Genomic DNA, 22,184 nt, shown 5'->3' on the forward strand with positions numbered 1-22,184 from the left:
TCATCTCCATCCTTACAGCGTTATGGTCGGAGCAAGTTTTTGGGCAGATTTCCACTTTCTTTATCTTTGGTGCCATTCCTCTAGTTACCCATATTTGGTCAATTCTAGTCCATGTCATCTTGGCTTCAGAAAAGAAGGTTCCCTCTCTTCCCAAGGGGTTCTTTGTTCTCCAAATGTCCACTAAGTCCATATTGTCTGTCATCTCAAAAAAAGTTTCTGGTAGTCTACCATCCTTGGTAACTACCTGTCTTTGTGCCTTGTCCATGTTTGTAGATACTACTCCATTCATGTCCCCCATCAAAATCAGATTGTAATCCAAATAGTCCAATAAGGTCTCATGCAACATTTTAAAAAATTCAGATTTCCCCTCATTCGGTGCATAAATTCCTACAATCAGAAATTTCTCTCCTTGAACTTGAATTTCAATTGCCAGGAATCTTCCTTGTTCATCTTTAAAAATTAATTTCGGTAATAGTCTCTCCTTTGCATATATCACAACTCCTCTTTTTTTAACTTTGTCAGATGAGATAAACTCCTGTCCCAATCTCTTATTGATAAGTAGTTTCCTGTGTAACCTTGTTACATGAGTTTCTTGTAGACAAATCAAGTCCAGTTGTTCCTTTTTTAGTAAATGAAAAACACTTTTTCTCTTCCGAGGAGAGTTAAGACCGCTGCAATTCCAACTTAAAAGTTGCAGAGCCATGATGGGGTTATGATGGTGGTGGTTTTAACCTACCACCTGCTGGCTCAGACCAACAGTCCACCTAGTCCAGTCTTTTCTTCCCAAAATGCTTCTAGGGAGGCATGAAGGAAACAAATCTTTCTCTACCCCTATTTATTCCCTTAGCATATAGTAGTCAGAGGAACATTTTGCGTAGTTGTAGCAACAGAAGGAGTGGGGGGAAACAAGCATCCCTTCATCAGCTTGGCTGGGACCAATGGTTACTGAAAACTGAAAATGGTGATGATAATCTGCTTAGGTTAAGGATGAGAACCATTACGGGCTCTCTGGCCAAAGATGAGTAAACCCATGTCTGGGCTGTATCACTTCAGACTAAATGACTTCCTTTAAAAAAAAATTTAAAAAGGCACACCACAAAGTTTATCACCCTTTTCCTGACAGTTGTTTTCTATGCACACTGATATTTTTGTCTAGAGGAGCACTCAGTCATGTGACCCCCCCAATGCAACCTGAAGTGATACAGTGTGCACACAAATTTACTACCTCAGCGAGAACAAGGCCTGTGTTATGACTAGTTTGTACCAAGGGGGGGAGGGGGGAATGTAATGCTCCTCAGTGTCTCTGAAAATTCCTGGTTGGGGAAGGCGGATGTAAATGTTAGTGCTAGTCCCAGTAACTTGAAAAGGAAACAGAACTGCAATATACATGAAATTATCAGGAGGATAAAAGGGATTCCCCATGGAGAGAGCTTTCAAAAACAAACAGAACTCTTCAACTGACAAAATAAGCAATGAGAAAAGAAGTCTTCTAAGTTAACAGCTGTTTTGGATCATAAGGCCTAAATCTTAATCACCATGCTAATCTTGACCAAGTAAATGTGCATTACTTGTATGCCAATTACATGCGAAACATCACTCTGACATGTATGGCTATACTAACTAAAAGTCAAATCTGAAGTGGCCTTTGGTGTAGATATAAGGGGAAAGGGCAAATGCACACAAACAAACAAGGGACTCCTTCAGGTAGACCTTCTGGAACTGTTTTTGACCAAAAGACAGGCTTCCCCATTGACTGCTCAATATGGCCCAGTGGCAAGAGAAACCACCTGTAAATACGTTTAAATATCTGGGATTGATTTATTCAGAAACGGCATCTTGGAATACACAGCTATCCAATATTAAATTGCAAGCCTTTAAATCAGCAAAAGCCATTCTGAAATTCACTGCCTGTAAAGGTGGAAATCTGGTCAACCCAGCTCTATCTGTGTATAAAGCAAAAACAATGGCCCAGATTTTATATGGTGCAGAGGTTTGGGGTACCTCAAAGGTCTCCGGTCTGGAACCCCCACAGAATTATTTTTTAAGAGTACTTTTAGGTTTAACCAAAGACGTGCAATCTGCCATGGTCAGGTTGGAAACTCGCATGTTGAGCATAGAGAGCCAAATAGATAAAAGAATTCTCTGTTACTGGTTTAGAGTTCAACAGATGGATAACACTAGGCTACCAAAAAAATGCCTGACTGAGCTCTCAAATGGATTACCCCTTAAAAACTGGGTACATCATGCTGCCCAACTGATGGGCAAATATGATCTCTCAGTGACTGAGATTAAAGAACTCCCCTTATATTCACAGAAAAATATTTTTAAACGAACCATAAGGGCAGTGGCAACTAAAAACAATCTAAACTCTATGTGCACATCCACATGCGCCCCATTGTATTTTAAACTTAGAGAGGTCAGTGAACACATATCTTATTTTAATGAATTGACTTTTGCACAGCTTCGAAAAGCTTTTACAGAGCTACGACTAAATACAATAAGCTCTGCTTATAGAGATGGGAGACATAGAGGCATACCAAAAAACAAACGTGTTTACATTAGGGGATGTTCTGAAGTAGAGGACCTTATGCATTATATCTTGCACTGTCCGTTATATAATGATGCAAGAAAAAGATTTTTGGTACCTATAATGACAGGGTCCCCTGGCCAGAACCCCCTTGATATGATGTTATATCTCCTTGCAGACACAGATAAGTATGTGACCTGGCGGGTAGCACTTTTTGCAACTGCTGCTAGGAAAACATCTTTATCAAGGACTTGGATGATGGACTCAAGGGCATCCTGATCAAATTTGCAGATGACACCAAACTGGGAGGGGTGGCTAACACCCCAGAGGACAGGATCACACTTCAAAATGACCTTGACAGATTAGAGAACTGGGCCAAAACAAACAAGATGAATTTTAACAGGGAGAAATGTAAAGTATTGCACTTGGGCAAAAAAAATGAGAGGCACAAATACAAGATGGGTGACACCTGGCTTGAGAGCAGTACATGTGAAAAGGATCTAGGAGTCTTGGTTGACCACAAACTTGACATGAGCCAACAGTGTGACGTGGCAGCTAAAAAAGCCAATGCAATTCTGGGCTGCATCAATAGGAGTATAGCATCTAGATCAAGGGAAGTAATAGTGCCACTGTATTCTGCTCTGGTCAGACCTCACCTGGAGTACTGTGTCCAGTTCTGGGCACCACAGTTCAAGAAGGACACTGACAAACTGGAACGTGTCCAGAGGAGGGCAACCAAAATGGTCAAAGGCCTGGAAACGATGCCTTATGAGGAACGGCTAAGGGAGCTGGGCATGTTTAGCCTGGAGAAGAGGAGGTTAAAGTGAGATGATAGCCATGTTCAAATATATAAAAGGATGTCACATAGAGGAGGGAGAAAGGTTGTTTTCTGCTGCTCCAGAGAAGCGGACACGGAGCAATGGATCCAAACTACAAGAAAGAAGATTCCACCTAAACATTAGGAAGAACTTCCTGACAGTAAGAGCTGTTTGACAGTGGAATTTGCTGCCAAGGAGTGTGGTGGAGTCTCCTTCTTTGGAGGTCTTTAAGCAGAGGCTTGACAACCATATGTCAGGAGTGCTCTGATGGTGTTTCCTGCTTGGCAGGGGGTTGGACTCAATGGCCCTTGTGGTCTCTTCCAACTCTATGATTCTATGATTCTATGAAATTAGAGCAAATTAATAATAATAATAATAATAATAATAATAATAATAATAATAAATTTTATTTATATCCCGCCCTCCCCAGCCGAAGCCGGGCTCAGGGCGGCTAACAACACTAAAATAGTGCAACATTATAGAAACATTATAAAAATTAATTAAAATCAAAATTGATGGCAACCATAAACTAAAGTTTTGTAAAGATTGCCAAAGGAGGGAGTCAGGCTGCGCCCTGACCAAAGGCCTGGTGGAACAGCTCTGTCTTGCTGGCCCTGCGGAAAGATGTCAAGTCCTGCAGGGCCCTTGTCTCTTGTGACAGAGCGTTCCACCAGGTTGGAGCCGCAGCCGAAAAAGCCCTGGCTCTAGTTGAGGCCAGCCTAACCTCTCTGTGGCCTGGGACCTTCAAGATGTTTTTATTTGAAGACCGTAAGTTCCTCTGTGGGGCATACCAGGAGAGGCGGTCCCGTAGGTACGAGGGTCCTAGGCCGTATAGGGCTTTGAAGGTTAAAACCAGCACCTTAAACCTGATCCTGTACTCCACCGGACCCAGTGCAGCTGGTATAGCACCGGATGAATGTGATCTCGCAGCGAAGACCCCGTAAGGAGTCTCGCTGCAGCATTCTGCACCCGCTGGAGTTTCTGGGTCAGTCTCAAGGGCAGCCCCATGTAGAGCGAGTTACAATAATCCAGTCTGGAGGTGGCCGTCGCGTGGATCACAGTGGCTAGGTCAGGGCGAGAGAGGTAAGGAGCCAACTGCTTAGCTTGGCGGAGATGAAAAAATGCCGCCTTTGTTATAGCTGCAATCTGCACCTCCATGGAGAGGGAGGTATCGAAGATTACACCCAAACTCTTAACGGACGGTGCTGGCACTAATTGCACCCCCGCAAGAGATGGGAGTTGCCCCCTCAATCCCATATCATCCCGTCCCAGCCAGAGGACCTCTGTCTTCGAAGGATTTAACTTCAACCGGCTCCCACGTAACCATCCAGCCACAGCTTCCAAGCATCTGATCAGTGTGTCTGGGGCTGAGTCAGGATGGCCATCCATCAACAGATAGAGTTGGGTGTCATCAGCATACTGATGGCAGCCCAGCCCAAAACTCCGGACAAGTTGGGCGAGGGGGCGCATAAAGATGTTAAAAAGCATCGGGGAGAGTATCGCACCCTGGGGCACTCCACACACCAAGGAGTGGCGCGATGACAATTCCCCCCCAAGCGCCACCCTCTGTCCTCGACCAGAGAGAAACGAGCACAGCCGTTGAAGGACTGTGCCCTGGTTCCCCACGTCGGCAAGGCGGTGGTCCAGGAGTTCGTGATCGACCATGTCGAAGGCTGCTGACAGGTCTAGAAAAATCAGCAGCCCCGACCCGCTTCGATCCAGCTGCCTGCGGAGATCATCTGTTAGGGCGACCAGAGCCGTCTCGGTCCCATGACCAGCGGGGAAGCTGGACTGGAATGGATCCAGAGCTGATGTTTCATCCAGAAACCTACCAAGCTGTTCAGCAACCGCTCTCTCAATCACCTTACCCAGGAATGGAAGATTCGAAACCGGGCGGTAATTGGATAGATCTAAGGGATCTAATGATGTTTTCTTTAAAAGCGGGCGCACCACTGCCTCCTTCAGTTCCCCTGGGAATGTCCTGGTGCCAAGGGACAAATTGATGATATCCCCCAGGGGGGCCCACACCTCGTCTGGACACGCTCTAATCAGCCAAGACGGGCACGGGTCAAGAGGACAGGTGGTGGGCTTTCCAGCTCGGAGGAGTCTGTCCACATCGGCTGGGGATATCCGGTCAAAGTGGTCCAATATTTATATAGCCAAGGTAGCCATTAACTGTAAAGGAGATGAATTTATTTGATCCCATCTATCTACCTCAGGCTATGCTCTATCTTTGTCACCAAACTCTGAGTATAAATTGCACACTGTATTAATTGATATTGTTTTTAACATTAGTGACCATGTGATGATTTTAGCTTATGAATTTTGTTTAATGTTTTTATTTGTACATTGGGGTACTTTTATAGCTTTGTTTAGAGTACGTAATGTTTTAATAATATAAATGTTTTAAGTCTTTTTTTACCAATTCAGTATATTTTCTTTTAATTGTCAAATAATTCTGTGTACATTGCGGCAGCCTTTGGCTATGTGCAATAAAACTGACTGAGACTTATCATAGTTTCCAACATACTTCCTTTTATAGCATCTCAATACATTTCAGGAAAAAATGAAATTCCAGCGAGATTAATGTAAACTAGGCCTTAAAATGAAGAGACAAAAATCCCACCGTCTATTTTTAAAAGAGGCAAATGTGCACATGGATTCCATCTAACAAAATAATTATGTGCTAGGTGTAAGAAGTATTTCCTAACAATATACTTGGCACCAGCTGGTGGCTCAACTGGAGCACATGCTAGATGTTATGGTCACATCCACACCAGTAAGGATTCAGAGAAGAAATGAGTCAAAATCATGTATGAGGATGGCATAAAGTGGATTGTAATGGGCCATGGGAGCAATTTTCTGACACATAATAGAACAACCACTAACAGGAGCAAAACTCCAGAGGGTTGGGAGAAGATGGAGACAGGACAAGCTGCAAAAAGATCCATGATGAATAAATATGCTTAGGATCGAAAGCAAGAAAGCATGTCAAAGCATGACACATCAAGATGTTCCGTGGTTACTCCTTCCTTTGAGGTTTTAATCTCCTGCTATAGAGCAGCTATATAAAAGCATTAAAAGTAAATAAAGAGAATGCATATTTGACAACTGCCAGTTCAGGATGCTTTAGACATCCTTTCCCCAAAGGGACTCTTATGCTCCCTTCCCAACACTATGATATATGGCTGCTTACCCTCATTATACCATGAGATGGCAGTGTGGGATTATACTAAATTCCCACTCTGTAGCACAACTGAGGTTAAGTGTGGAAGGAACAAAGGAGTACCGGTAAATTCCAAAATGAAACAAAGAGTGGGACTGCGTTGGAGTGAATATTCTTATTATGGAGAATGTGTTTCTATCTCTAGTGATAACAGGCCCATGCCTTTTGTAAACGCCAGAGCCACATCAGGAAAACAACATGAAATATGCAGAATCACAACATGACAAATGGGAAACAGCAGGGAATATTGAAATCCATGTGGATAAGAATAAAACAGGAAATACGAACATGGGGAATATATAAAGATGACATGCAATGCACATCATATGTTGCCCAAATGGAAAAAAGTTTATAAAGTAGCTTTAATTACAAAATGAACTATAATGATACCGGTCAAAGTCAGCAGCATAACTGATGAAGAATAGCAAGGGTGTATTTTCTATTCATAGCAATGGCTTTTATGACGGAGCGTTGTGCCCTAACTCTATTAGGTGTGCTGTGGCCAAGATGTGTAGCCAACGCCAATGCCAAGGCTCTTCTTCTCATACTCCTGGTTGACCTGAAGTGATACGTACATTTATACCAGTAAAACACGTAATAAACTATCTAAGATGCAGAGACGAGGCAGGAATGTCCATCTGGGACCAGCTGCCTAAACTGTCTCTAAGTGCTCATTCCACCCAGTCATCAACATTTATGTAACATGATTTAAGAACCAGTGGGTGAATTTGCTTATTGTCTCTCCAGCCTTTTTTCTTCTCATGTTGTGTCTGTTAGATTGCATGCCACTATTAAAACTGTACACTTCGCTGAATGCATTAGCAGAAACACAGCATACAAGTACGGCAAGTAAATAAAAATATACCTGATGGAACACACCTAGGACAGAGATGCTTTGGGCTGCGATACTATACACTTACTCGGGAGTAAAATCCCAGTAAACTGCAAAGTTAGACATGGATACGATTTGCGACTTTTGCAACACTTCCCTGACAAACCATTTGGTCAAAATAAATAATGCAAAATGTTTCGCAGTGTATTAACAGCCCTTTCCAAATTTACGTCAATATCAGTTACAGTGGCAACAGAAAACACTGGCTTTTATTGAGGCTGAAGTAATGGGTATTGCATACTGAATGGAGAACTCCCTAAACGTTATTGTGTTTTCATGGAAACGGTATTTGAGTGACCTCTTTGACTGCCTTCTCCTTTCTAGATATTACAGTTTACCCTGGCTGAGATGATAAATCCTAGTGTGGTGAGGAATATCAGCTGAAATACCCTTCAGGCATTACCGGGCAATGCAATCTTCTGCTTGCTTGTCGTTCTGCAGCTTGTGGAATACCACAGCAGCCACTGCCAGAGGTCCAGCATCCCCACACAAGAAGGTGATGGATCGCTTTGTCAGGCAGCTCAGGCTCTTCTTGACATATTCCTGGGCCATCTGGAGAAAGGATGGGTCTCCATAGACATTATACAGATGTAAGTATAGCAAAGCAATGCCTGCAAAGAGATTAAAGAAGTTAACCCAAGTTAACTCTGATGTTGTGTAACATTTTAATATCTATTTCAGCAATTATGCGCTGGTGCAGATCAGAAATGCAGCAATTGTTGACACCCACATGGGCATGCTGACAATTGCAGATTTATTCAGAGAGTGTCTGGAAATACAGAAATGCATTTAGGTGAATGCGAGCGTTGTCCAGTGAGACTGTAAACATTTGCTGCCGTGTCTTTCAAAAAAATAAAAATAAAAATGGAGAAAGAGATATGCATTTTGTGGTAATTCCCTGGTGTAATGCCTACAGCTGTTTCATTTCTGACATTCCTTGTGAATGTAGTTTTTGTGGAAACTGACAATTGCTGAGGTTCTCAGAACATTACTTTAGACACAACCACTTTTCTACTTTGAACTGGAACCTCAGTCTCCTGCACCATCACCACACACACTTTTGAAGCTTCCCATCAGTTTCAAACTTCAGCTTCATCAAGTCACATTTCTAGCTCCAGTTCTGCACTGTAGGACAAGAAACCATCATCAAAAGACTAGCTCATAAGACTGTGGCAAGGATAAGGAGGGCCAGGACTGTAAAAAGAGCTGGTTTGGTAAAGTGGACAAAGACTGAGCTGAATCAGGAAGCCTACAGTTCAAGTATTACTTCTTCCAGGAACTCACCATGGCCTGGTTCATACATAATGCTAAACTATAGTTCATTATTCCATGGCTCAGCGTTATGTATGAACTCTGCCTAGTTGCTTAATTGTGGTTTGCCTATTGCAAGCAAATCTCGATCTGAAGCTGAGGTTTGTTGTTGGCTTACTAAACTGCGCTTGTTTTAACGATGTTGGCATCACACATGAACACATCCAATGTACAGGACTGTTGTAAGGATTACAGTAAGATTAACATACTGGAAGGCCTTTAAATACCTTTAGAATGCTTCATAAGCACTTAGTTTCCTTATTAGGCACAAAGCAATTATGAAAGTGCTATATACATTATAAATGGAAATAGTTAACAAGGCAGTATTTCTGAGGGTGTCCAGGCAACAATCCTCTTTTGACAGCAGCCATACTGGAGCAGGAGGAGCTGCTAAGGCCCCAAATAAGCTAAGCTCCTTTAGTTATTTAAATAGTAATGTAGAAATCTAAAAACAAATTCAAGCAGTGCTTGGACCAGTGTGGTTTAATCATGAGCTGAACATACAGTGAACCACCCTCAGTGAATCCAGTAAGAGCCAGCGGCTTGCATCAACTCCAGAATTCTCATTTTATCCCTAGCAGCGTGCTTTCCATCTCATTAACCATTTTTAAGATGACACAGGTCTCTGTATTTAAGTCTAAATTAATAGAGCCAATGTCTTCAGATTTCAGTGCAGAAAAGAAAAAGGAAAAAGAGGAACAGCCTTCAAAATTACCTTTCAATATACAGGGGATCGTTTTAAATTTAGATCATTTTCTCATTTTGCATGGGTAATCTCCAAAGCTTCACACCACAGACAATTCAATTCAGCATGTATATTAAGGGCAAATTTCCATTTCTTGCTAAAGTTAATAACCTTGTCCGCTCTGTAGGCAGTTTCAGTGTTAGTATTTCCAATGAGGGCAGCTCAGATGTATGCTACTATCAGTCATGTCTGCAAAGGTGTGCACCTGAAGCTGTTTTTAAGAAGGGAAAACCTTATGCTGGCAGGCAGCCAGCCACTTCTCTAGAGTTTGGTAAAGCAAAACACTGCAGCACTGAGTCCTTGACAGACAGAAGGTCCACCTACAGCTGAGTAGTTGCTTGCCCTGGCAGCACAAAATTGCCACTGAGGAAAGTATCTCAACAGTCAGTACTTTTTTCTTGCGCCTAAAGGAAGACCTGGCGATAATGTCATTGCAATTCCTCATCTTTTAAAGACTGGGGGAACTGGGGACAATAACTTCCTTCCCTAGAAACGTTGGAGCTGCCCCTCTGGACTCTTAAAAAATTTCTTTGCTAATAATGCTCTGCTGACCTTTATTTCAGTTAGTGAGGCTTGAGGATGTGGACAAGGTGCTTGGATCAGTCAGGTCAACCACTTGTGTTTTGGATGCTTGCTCTTCTTGGCTGACAAAAGCTAACAGGGAGGGAACAGCTGGCTGAGCCAGGGAGGCAATTAATGCCTGTCTATGAGAGGGGATGGTCTCTGGCTGCTTGAAGGAGGCAGTGATAAAACCACTCCTCAAGAAACCCTCCCTGGATTCAAAAAATCCAAGTAACTACCAGCCAGTTGCTAATCTTCCCTTCTTGGGCAAGCTTCTTGAGCAGGTGGTTATGGACCAGATCCAGGTACCCTTGGAGGAAACTGATTTTCAAGATCCATTTCAATTGGGGTTTAGGACCAGTTTTAGCACAGAAACTGCTTTGGTTGCCCTGCATAATGGCCTCTATCAGGAGAGAGACAGGGGAAATGTGTCCCTTTAATTCTCCATGGCCTCGCTTTCGATAATGGTTCTAGGGGTTGCTCGTGCGTAAGCAGGTGCCTATCTCCCCGGCTGGGTGCAAACACCTGGCTGGGTTGCCAAAGTGAACCTTTTCTCTCCGGACAGCCACTCACCCGTGGCTGACTCAGTCGCTGGCAGAATCTGAGAGTGGGCGTTTCTTAAACTTCTTCCAGCAAAGAAGTTCTTTGACGCCTAGTCTCCGCCTACCCTCTCTGCGCGGAAGCCTTCTGCGCAGGGAGAGCATGGGCAACGGAGGACCCCTACTCTCCCCGCTGGTCCCAGGCAAGGAGTCATGAGACCGCCTCGCCACTTCCCCCAGCTGCCCCCCTTCTCCCCTGGTGCTGCACTGATTCTCTTCCCCAGAAGATGGGCTGCTCCTCCCGATCCCTGGACGCTCTCTGGAATCCCTCTGGCTTTCGCTCTCCCCCTCCAGTACTGGTGGCAGTTCCCTGACATCCACCCCCTCCTCAGGACCCCCGTCCCCCCCTGCACGATCTTCCAATACCTCCTCCTCTCTCCCATCGACCGACGATGCGGGGAACCCCCTGAAAGAACTGTCATCATCTTCTGAGGATTCAAAACCGGCCTCCCATCCCCTCGTATCTCTTCCAGCTGGTTGAACCTCCCAGTTTGATTCTTCTCCCTTGGACACCTCCCCTTCCTCCTCCTCAGAGGCAGGAAACCCCACAAAGTCCCCTTCGTCGTCTGTGGTTCCGAATTCTTCCTCCCAGAATCTAGCTAATGGTTTAGGTCTATCCGGGAACAAACTAGGAAACTCTTCCACCAGATACCAGTCCGTGATTGATTCAGCAGGGACCCAGGTGTTTTCCGACCTGGGTTCTCCCTCCCAGGCTACCAAGTACTCTACCTGGTGACCCCGCCACCTCGAATTGAGTATTTCCGTGGCTTCGTTACAGAGTTCCCTCTCCTCTACCCGCGGATGGGTGGTAACCCCTCCCTCCCTTCCTGGGAATTCCCGGCCCTCCCTGTACTGTGAAAGTAGGGACCTATGGAACACCGGATGTATCTTCATGCTGTCGGGTAACTTGAGTTTGAATGCCACTGGGTTGACCTGCTGTATTACCTCAAAAGGCCCCAGTCGCCTAGGCTGCAACTTCTTGCACCCTCCCTTTAGGGGCAACCCTTGGGACGACAACCACACCCGGTCTCCCACCCGTATGGCCTCCCCCTCCCGACGGTGCCTGTCTGCCTGCCTCTTGTAAACTTCCTTGGCCCTCTCCAAGTTCAGCCTGAGTTGCTGGTGTAAGGCCTCCATTTCTTCGGCAAATTGCTCGGCCGCAGGTACACTCCATCCTTCCTCCCCACTCCCTGGGAAAGCTCTGGGGTGACACCCATAATTGGCCATGAAAGGGCTCATTCCCGTGGACACGTGTTCAGCGTTGTTGTACGCAAATTCAGCCAATGCTAATTTCTCTACCCAATCGTTCTGCCTCTCGCTGACATAGCAGCGTAGGTACTGCTGGAGTATACCGTTCGCTCTTTCGGCCTGCCCGTTGGTTTCTGGGTGCCGTGCCTTCAAGAAGCTCACCTCGACCTGCAGCAAGCTCATGAGCCTCTGCCAGAACCGGGAAGTAAATTGTTTTCTGCGATCTGAGATTACCCTCAATGGGGTGCCATGCAGCCTGAAAACTTGGTCCACAAACAGCCTGGCTGTCTCCTCTGCCGACACTGCGTGCGAACACACTACGAAATGGCACATTTTTGTTAGCAGATCGACCACTACCATGACTGCTGTCTTCCCCCTCGACTTGGGCAGATCTGTCATAAAATCAATGGACACCACCTCCCAGGGCATTTCCAGTGTTGGTAAGGGTTCCAGTAACCCTGCGGGGGCAGTCCTTTCCCCCTTTGCCCACTGGCACTAGTCTTCCTGACAGTAAGAGCTGTTTGACAGTGGAATTTGCTGCCAAGGAGTGTGGTGGAGTCTCCTTCTTTGGAGGTCTTTAAGCAGAGGCTTGACAACCATATGTCAGGAGTGCTCTGATGGTGTTTCCTGCTTGGCAGGGGGTTGGACTCAATGGCCCTTGTGGTCTCTTCCAACTCTATGATTCTATGACTAGTCGCACCCTCGTACATATTCTCGTACGTCCTCCCTCACCTTTGGCCACCAGAACTGCCTGGTAACTAGTAGCATGGTCTTGTGCTGTCCAAAGTGCCCAGCTGTGGGATTGTCATGGAGCTGTCTCAGTATTTTGCCCCTCAACGTCTCCCCTGGTACATACAGCGCCCCCTTGTAGTACAGTACCCCTTCCTTTTCCGAAAACCCCCCATTGTCTCCCTTTCCACCTCTGAGCTCCCTGATTTTAGTCTGAGCAAACTCATCGTCTCGGGTGAGCCCTGCTAGCTCTCGTTTACCTACCAACGTTCCCCCACACACCCACCAGTCCTCGGGGAACACGTGCCTGGCCTCCGGAGACCCTTCCCCCTCCATGTATTCCGGTTTTCTGGAGAGTGCATCCGCCCTAACATTTTCCCCTCCCGGCACGTATTGTATCTTGAAGAAAAACTTGGCGAACTCCTGGGACCATCCGATCTGTCTCTGGTTAAGCACTCGCGCGGTCCGCCAGTATTCCAAGTTCTTGTGGTCAGTTCAGACCTGGATCTTGTGCCGCGCCCCTATCAAGAGGTGCCTCCATTGACAAAATGCCGAGTAAATCACAAGCAGTTCTCGGTCATACACCGTGTAGTTTTGCTCCGACTTACTCAGCTTCCGGGAGAAAAAGGCGCACGGTCTCCAGTTCTCCTTGGACCCGGGTTGCAACAATACTGCTCCAATCGCGCGGTCGGACGCGTCCGTCTCCAGTCTCATGGGCTTCTCTGGATCCACGTGCAGGAGCTGCTCTTCCGAGGCAAACGCCTTCTTCAATTTCTCAAAGGATTGCTGCGCCTCCTCTGTCCATGCGAACTTCTTTTTGCTACTAAGACAATCCGTAATGGGTGCTGTCAAGTGGGCGAAGTTCCTTATGAACTTCCTGTAGAAGTTGCTGAAACCTAGGAACCTCTGCACATCCTTTCGGTTTTTGGGGGCCTTCCATTCCAGCACTGCCTTCACCTTGCCTGGATCCATGGCCAGTCCCTTGTCTGACAACCTGTATCCTAGGAACTCGACCTCCCGGGCGTGGAATTGGCATTTTTCCAGCTTGACCCACAACTGATGCTTCTTCAATCTCTGTAGCACCTCCCTGACGTCCTTGACGTGTTGCGCTTCATTCTCCGAATATATTAAGATGTCATCCAAAAAAGCCACGCAATTCTTGTACAGCAGTGCCCCCAGCACATGATGCATGAAGGATTGAAAGCAGGCGGACCCCGATTGTAATCCAAATGGCATAACTAAATACTCAAAAGCCCCCAGGTGGGTGAACATGGTCGTTTTCCATTCGTCCCCCTCCCGTATTCTAATCAGATTGTATGCCCCCCTTAGGTCCAGCTTGGTAAAAACCTTTCCCTGCCTCACACGTGTCAGAATATCGTCGATTCTGGGCATTGGGAAAGTCACGGGTTCTGACACCAAATTCAAACGGCAGTAGTCCACCACAAGTCTGGGTTGATTCGTTGATTTTTTGTCCACAAAGAACACTGGACTCCCCCCCCCACCGCCTTCGATTCCCTTATGAAGCCCCTTTTCAAGTTCTTGTCAATAAACTGCCTCAACTCCTCCATCTCCTGATCGGACATGGCGTACAGCTTACCCACCAGTAACTGGGCTCCCGGAAGCAGGTTGATTTGGCAGTCATATGGTCTGTGGGGGGGCAGTCTATCCGCCTCTCTCTCGCTGAACACCTCCTTCAAATCTGCATATTGCGGTGGCACCCGCCCCTTTTCCTCCAGGGCCGCCCCAGCCACCTTGGCCACAGTCTTTCTTGGTTCCTTTCCTCCCAGGCAGTGTTCTAAACAGTAAGCTGACCCAAAGGTGAGCGACCGCTGATGCCATGACACCACTGGGTCATGTAGCGCCAGCCAGCTCATTCCTAGTAATATTGGGGTCCCGCCAGCGTGGCCACGTGAAAGGCCATGGTTTCCATGTGCCGGGAAACACTCATCCGCATTGGCGGTGTCTGGTGTGTCACTTCCCCTCCCAGTAGTTCCCTGCCATCAATGGTGGTCACCTGCAAGGGAAAATCTAGTGGCAACAGGTGGAGCTGGTGCTCCAGAGCGAAGTCTCTACTGAAGAAATTACATGAGCTGCCACAATCCAGCAGCCCCTCCACCTTGACTGGGTGCCCATTTGGGAGTTCTAGCACCACTTCAATGGCTATAGCTGCCTTGGGGGGGTCAGGCTGGGGCACTTCTATTGGTCGCTGGCCTGGCTGCTGCCCCTGCTGGTTGGCAGCCAGGCTTTCTCGTTTCCCTGCACCGGCCCTTCCTCCCCCTTCTCATCGTGGCCTGCAGCCCCCATCATGCCTTGCCAGGCCTTTTGTTGAGGACAGACCTTTGCAAAATGTCCTGGCCGCTGACAGAGGAAACACTTCTTGGTAGTTTTCCACTCCTTCCCCTCCCTTTTCCGGCCTTCACTAGCATTTGAAACTTCGCGCGCGCTCCAGCAATTTCCATCGGCTCTGCCGCCTGGGAAGGCTCCCTTGGCATTTCAGGAATGTGGTTGCCATGGAAACGTTCCGCCCTTATCTCCCGCTTTTCCTGAGCCTGCGCTTCCTGGCGTAGACCGATCGCAAGCATAGTCTTTGTGAGCTCATCCATCGACCGCGGGCGGGGCACTCTGGACAACTCGTCTTTCACTTCGGGGTCCAAACCTGCCTCAAACAGCATTTGTACTGGTTCAGAGTCCAGGTTCCACCCGAGCTTGTGCATTAACATCGCAAAACGCGACCAGCAGTTTCTGACGGACAGGCTCCCCTGCTTACACCCCATCAGCTCCCTCCGTGTCACGCTTTGCTCAATCTCGCTGGAGAACATTGCGTCCATTGCCTGGTAGAATTTCTTAAGATCTTTCAATGCATCATTCCCCGTTGCCATCAAGGGCCTGATCCATTTGCGCGCCCCATCCTGCAGATGTCCAACAATGTAAGCCACCCTCTCCCCGTCATCAGTAAAGTCATTTTTCTGCAATTCCAAAGCGTATTGAATTTCCATTCAGAAAGCATTGTAGTCTTGGGGCTTTCCTCCAAACTTATTTACCAGCCCCGGGACCTTCCTCCCTATCGGGGTGGCTCTGACCTGTGCATCCTGAGCCCACCTCTCCTCCAGCCGCGCTGACAGGGTAGCGACATGTGCCTCCAGGTCTCGATTCCTCTCGACCAGACCTCGCACCATGGCTTCTTGCTCTGTCTCTCCAGCTGGCCCTGTTTGGCTCATCGTGCTGCCTCCCCGGGGCTGCGCACAAGCAACGTCAGGGACTCACGGATTGCTGTAATGGTTCTAGGGGTTGCTCGTGCATAAGCAGGTGCCTATCTCCCTGGCTGGGTGCAAACACCTGGCTGGGTTGCCAAAGTGAACCTTTTCTGTCCGGACAGCCACTCACCCGTGGCTGACTCAATCGCTGGCAGAATCCGTGAGTGAGCGTTTCTTAAACTTCTTCCAGCAAAGAAGTTCTTTGACGCCTAGTCTCCGCCTACCCTCTCTGCGCGGAAGCCTTCTGCGCAGGGAGAGCATGGGCAACGGAGGACCCCTACTCTCCCCGCTGGTCCCAGGCAAGGAGTCATGAGACCGCCTCACCACTTCCCCCAGCTGCCCCCCTTCTCCCCTGGTGCTATGCTGATTCTCTTCCCCAGAAGATGGGCTGCTCCTCCCGATCCCTGGACGCTCTCTGGAATCCCTCTGGCTTTCGCTCTCCCCCTCCAGTACTGATGGCAGTTCCCTGACAGATACCTTCAACCATGGTATCCTTCTGGAGCAGCTGTCCAAGTGGGAGGTGGATGGCTCTGCTCTGTGGTGGTTCCAGTCCTACTTGTGTGGGCGTTCCCAGAGGGTGATGCTTGGGGAGTGCTCTTCGGCCCCAAGGAACCTGCAAGGTGGGTTTCTCAGGGTTCAATTTTATCCCCTGTGCTGTTTAACACCTACATGAAACTGCTGAGTGGGGTCATCTGGAGTTTTGGAGTACGGTGTCAGTAATATGCTGATAACACACAGCTCTCTGTCTCATGGGCAGGTGAGGCAGTGGATGTGGTGGACCTTTGTCTTGCCTCGGTAATGGACTGAACGAGAGCCAACAAACTGAAGCTCAGTCCAGATAAGACTGAGGCACTGTTAGTGGGCGGTTCCCTAGACCAGATGGATGGGAGTTCGCCTGCTCTTGATGGGGTTACACTTCCTCTGAACGTGCCCCTCTCTTGTATTTAAACAGGCCAGACTCCCTGTCAAACACTGGCATGGAACATAACATGCAGAAGGAACTCCACTAGATGTTTCCACACAGTAAGAGCTTCACAAAAGGATTTGCCCAACTGTGACATCCTTTTTTGTGTATAGTTGTTTTAATAAAAAGCTTTTAAACCAAAACATAACAAATACAAAAGGAATGTACAAAATAACTCAATACCAAAACAATACAACCATAATTTAATATTATGCCAAAAGAAGTTGTGCTGCGGATAAAGATATCCACTTAAATAAGACACCAAACAGATTTTCATTTAAGATGCAAATAGGATTTGCCACCTGCAATCTTATTTTGGCAGCAGACACTGCATAAGAAACAACTTGGCATGTAAATATTTAGATCGCTTTAAGTAGCTGTTCAGTTTGTTGCTTTACAGATAAAAAGTGATCCAGTCCAATATTGGATTCAAGAACTAATTCCTGATCTTCACAGAAAGTATGCTGCTGCCAACGAAGTGCAAGGATCAGACAATTGTTGTTTTAAAACAACAATTTTGTACCATAGTCAACATGCTTTTAAATTTCAGGTATTTCAAGCATCTGTATCAAGGCAAGGTATGAGATGGAGGGGAAGAGCATGGGAAATTAGCATCAAAGGACAAAGGCACGAAACAATAAATGAATTCACTGGTCTAGTTTTCCCTACCTGTTCGGGAGGAAGCTTTCTAGCCAATATTCTAAACAAGCAGCGTCTCATGTGGCAAGATGGGCCTACTTTCGTTGGCAAATATAGCGTGCAAGCCAGGCACTTTAACAGGTGAAAACCATTCCCACAACACTCTATAACAGCACCACCTTCTGCTGTGCCAGTTAAGGGGCTGAAGGCAGAAAGCCAAGGCCCTCAGCACAGACCAGGTGATGCAAGTTGCTCCCATCCACCTTTGGTCTGTCAACTGCTCTTTTCCAACACATGCAGTGCATGCTGGGACTTGGGAGCAGGGAGGAATACCTGATCGGTGCCTCTACCATCCATCAGAGGATGGGAGAGCAGTAGCGTGTGATCAGTGGACTAGGGTGACTTGGCTAGTCTCCTAAATGTTCCTGGTAAATTAGAGTATTAAAAGCCTGGGGCCTCCTTCCCAAAGCCCAGGAAGCTTCTGCCCAGCTTAGGGAAGGAGGCGTGATGCTCACATGTGCAACACATCGCCCTCACATGCCGGTGCCTCTGGCCCTAACTGTTCCCTACAAAAAATTCACACCGCGCCACTGTGGGATTGGATCCCAGAAGAGGCTAAGGAACATCCATCCACTGAAAGGATGGTAACAGAAGCCGTATCTGTGAAGGAAAGGGGGAAATAGATGCCTGGTGGCACCGGGTAGCAGCCTAATGACAAGACTCAATCAGAGGAAAACATGCTTCCGAAGCCCAGCGCCAGCATATGCCAAATCACTGCCACCATGTCTCAGCCAGTTCCCTTTTACAGAGGAGGAATTGTGAGGAAAAGAGCCATGACCATTCCTTCCCAACATCGCTTATTAGCTGCCACGCAAGCGCCAATTGATTTCGGATTGCCAGGAGATTATCTACATGAGGAGATGCTCAACAAGCCTTTCCCACAGAAGCAATTAAGATGGAATGCTGTTGCCTTGGCCCGATTAATTTCTTATAACCTGAAACCACACTGAATAAATTAACAAAAATAGGATTGGGTGGGGTGTGTGGAGAGCAGGCAAGCCCTGGAACAGCAACACATTCCAGTTTCCTGGCTGTGACCCAGAGGAAATCCTTCAGAGACTCACTCTCAATTCCAAACATGTTAGGCAAACCTGTGAGTTTAGAATTCACAAGCAGAGAATCAAGCAGCAGCAGCAGCAGCATTGAGGCACTTCTCTGCCCCATTCAAATTCAATTCTGCCTCTTTGGTGGCAAAGCCACTTCTCCCACTACAATTGATGCCTGCAGAAAGTTTAACAATTCCACAGTAAATAAATGCCTCCCCAATCACACATTTGCTTCTCATGATAAGACATGGAATAATAATTCAGGAAGCTGCAATTAAACTCAGTTTCAAAAGACGTCAAGGCAGGATCGTGGTTTGTTTCTGCCAAGTCAAGGTTCCTACCCAGCCCTAAACCAAGGTTTGCCGTTGACTTTTGGACCTTGGCTTATTAGCTATCAACAAATCACAATCCTGAATTCATACATCACAGGAAGCCAAACTTAACTGCTCACAGGAGGAGGAGCAAAGTCGGAGTGATCGGGCACTATGTCCCAACACTAGACCAGATTCACACTAAACCACAATAAACCAGAAGGCTGCACATTTTTGTCTACTGATCAGTTTAATTGATTAAAAAAAACACCAGATTTTTAAAAATGCCTGGCAGATGAATGTTTTTAAAAGAAAAAAATTAGTACATATATTTACAAATCCCCCCCAACTACGGTTTTATTTATAACTAGCAGCCTTGTACTCAGCATTGCTCAGGAATCCTAAGACACATCCCCCACCCCAAAAAAACTATATAGTTTTGAAACCAGTGAGTAAAATCAGGGCAGTTTGAAAAGGTTCAGTCCACCATCTTGATTCAAAATGGCATCCAACTGTATTCATAGGCAAAAAAAAAAAGCTCATGAATCTCGAGAACCATCTAGGTAAAATGTGGTCATGATATCATAAGAGATGTGCAAATGCTCTGTGAACAGACAACTCTTCCCAAATACATAGTCAGTTAACCAATTATAGCTGCATAAATTTGCATGTACTGAGTTATCTTTACCTGAGAAATAGCTCCAATTCCTAGGCTTTACCTTGATATGAAGGCCAATCTGAGACTTTTTGTTACAAGGCCAAACCAAGACACCTGATTCACACAAAGCTAAGCCAGGTTTTATAAAGTTGTGCTTTATTAAGCTATGGACTGTTGGTGTGTGTGAACCCTGCCCTGCAGATTAAATGTGATTTGTTTCCTAACAGTTATTGGCTTAAAAACCTTCGCAACAAAAGGTGCATGCTTGAGCTGCAGTCCTAGGCACAGTTTCCTGAGGGTAAGAAAGCCACTTTGCACACAGAAGTACAGTGAGGGGGAAAGTATTGGATCCCCTGCTTAATTTAGCAGGGGATCAAATACTTTCCCCCCTCACTGTATAGAAATGAAATGAAAAACAGAAATAAATCGGGGGGGGGGGGATGGCACCTAGACATTCTGTTGTGGCGACTGTAACATAGTTTTATAGTGCCATTTGGCAATTACCTTATAAATCTGAGTTTCTTACCCTGCAGGATGTGTCCCTCAGCTGCTCTTTAGCCTAATATCATGTTTTTCTCTGAGTGGCAAATGTATTTTATTCACACGTTTTCAGGTGCCACCATCCTACCTGCCCAGCCGGTGTAGCCAGTGCAGTCCCTGGGGTCCGCAGACTTCAGGCCCCTTTCCATCTGCTGCAGAAGCTCCCTGATCTTATTGTTCAGGTGCTGAGTGAACTCAGGAGTCAGCTGTGTGTGTGAAGAGAAATACTGTTGTTATGCCTCAGCAGACACACTATGGCTTATCAAGTTGCAGCAAAACAGCATAGCGGGATAAGTGCTTTAAAGCACTCAGCACTTTTAAAAGAAAGCTGGATCTCTTTCAGCAACCTCGAGAAAATAAAGAGCTTATTACTCAGGCAGCAATAATTAGAGAGAGACCGAGAAAAGCCCTACTCACGATCACTCCATACCTAAACTCATTCACTTGGGAGTAAAGCCCCACTGATTTCAATGAAGCTTTTGTCCAAATAACTATGATTAAGAACCCAGACATAAATATTGAAAGCCATATTCTCTCCCCCACGGTAACCTGGTTATCCATGCCTTTATTACCTTTAGGCTATAGCAATGCTGTGCTATACCCTCAGGGGACCCTCTAGCCTACTCAAATTCTAAACAGTAGATTCTGCTAGTTGACTGCAGTTTGACAAAAAAGTATAGGAATAGTACATTACAATGCTGTTTGACGGTCTGCGCTGACTCGCCACATATCTACTGCAAGTTAAGTTGCTGCGCGGGACATTGTGGGATACACCAGTGTTTGCTGTCGTAAGCATAGTCAAGGGTGCCAGGGGGCGTCAGCCAAGCCCTATGCCAAGTCCACTGCATTTCCCTAACTGTATCAGGATATGTGCCTCCCCTGCACACTTTAAATGTTCACTGTAGCAAAAAATGACGTCTCTGTGCTGCTGTGTCTAATGGTTCTGATACTCGGGGCCCTGGAAAGTGATTGCTACACCGCAAAACTTTGAAAGACGAGAACCACATGTATGGTGGCGTTTACATACCAAGTAAGCAATGGCCAAGGTTCTGTGGCTCCTTCTTTCACTGCTTAGGAACACTGGAATCTCCAACTTCCAGGAAACAGCAATGATGGAGTTTCCACACTGCTGAACTTAACACAGAAAGGAACTCCTGAAAGATTAGTCGCTACGGCCAAACTAGATATGATGGGGCAGTTTGTTCCTTTTTCTTTTTCCACATAAAAAGCTGGGAGTGGGAGGGCTCTACTTTATACTTGTGGAAGAGGATGGCTGATCTTTCTCCCACATGGCTCCCAGTTTGGTTCAGTTCTGGCACTGGAGGCAGGTTGGGGGGGCGGGGAGCGCTTGAAGTGATGGGAGTTGGAGGAGGCACAGCAGGGGAGAATTCATCTCCACTCACCCACATGTAGTTTTTGAGACAAAGATTCCCCCGTTTTATAAGAGCAGATATGTGGTGTAACACAGCCGACCCATCACATTCATATCACATGTTTTTGAACATCTGTACTCAGTTATTCTGCTTTTAATCATACTTTCTGAAAATGTGCTAAGTAATAATTTCACTTTTGAATAAGGCAAGCATTAATCAAGATATTATTATTATTCTTTTGCTGTGGTTTGTCGAGCTGCAGAAGTTTACTACTTGAACCATAACATTTTGTTTATTCCTTTTCGCTTTAACAAAATATAAATAAATTCTGACTTTGCAGAATTTTGCAGAATGACTTGGTAAAACTCCTTAAGAACAATCTGTCCCAATGGAGTGATCCTCTCAGCCCTTCCCCACTGAAGCATCTATGTATCTATGTATCTATGCCAAAGGCGAAAGTGAAGTGGTGTCAATTAAATAATACTGATGAGAAATTTGAAGATTGGATAGGTCACTGCTGTAGCTCCTGCCTGCTAGAGACCCGAGCTAAGAGTTCCAAAAATCTTTGGCGAGTTCATTCAGTTTAACAGTCCCCACCCCCCACCCCAAGCACTAAACTTACGATGCAACCACTGAGCAGTCTCAGCAAGTCCTGCATAATGCCATCAGTTGGAAGGCGTCAC

General features: G+C 46.3%; 1 protein-coding gene across 5 annotated transcripts in view; it reads right to left on the reverse strand.

Moving 5' to 3' along the window:
• The window catches only part of LANCL1 (LanC like glutathione S-transferase 1), a 42,046-nt gene that overhangs the window by 10,053 nt on the left and 9,809 nt on the right, over positions 1-22,184 (reverse strand). For all 5 annotated transcript variants that reach the window (XM_083631438.1, XM_083631435.1, XM_083631439.1 and 2 more), the window contains 2 exons: positions 20,217-20,334; positions 7,867-8,074 (listed from right to left, as the gene is read on the reverse strand). In XM_083631438.1, the coding sequence (XP_083487564.1) occupies positions 7,867-8,074; positions 20,217-20,334 (326 nt within the window). The remainder of the gene's footprint in view (positions 1-7,866; positions 8,075-20,216; positions 20,335-22,184) is intronic.

The sequence above is a fragment of the Podarcis filfolensis genome (assembly GCF_964270895.1).
Source record: "Podarcis filfolensis genome assembly, chromosome: 1".
Lineage (NCBI taxonomy): Eukaryota > Metazoa > Chordata > Lepidosauria > Squamata > Lacertidae > Podarcis > Podarcis filfolensis.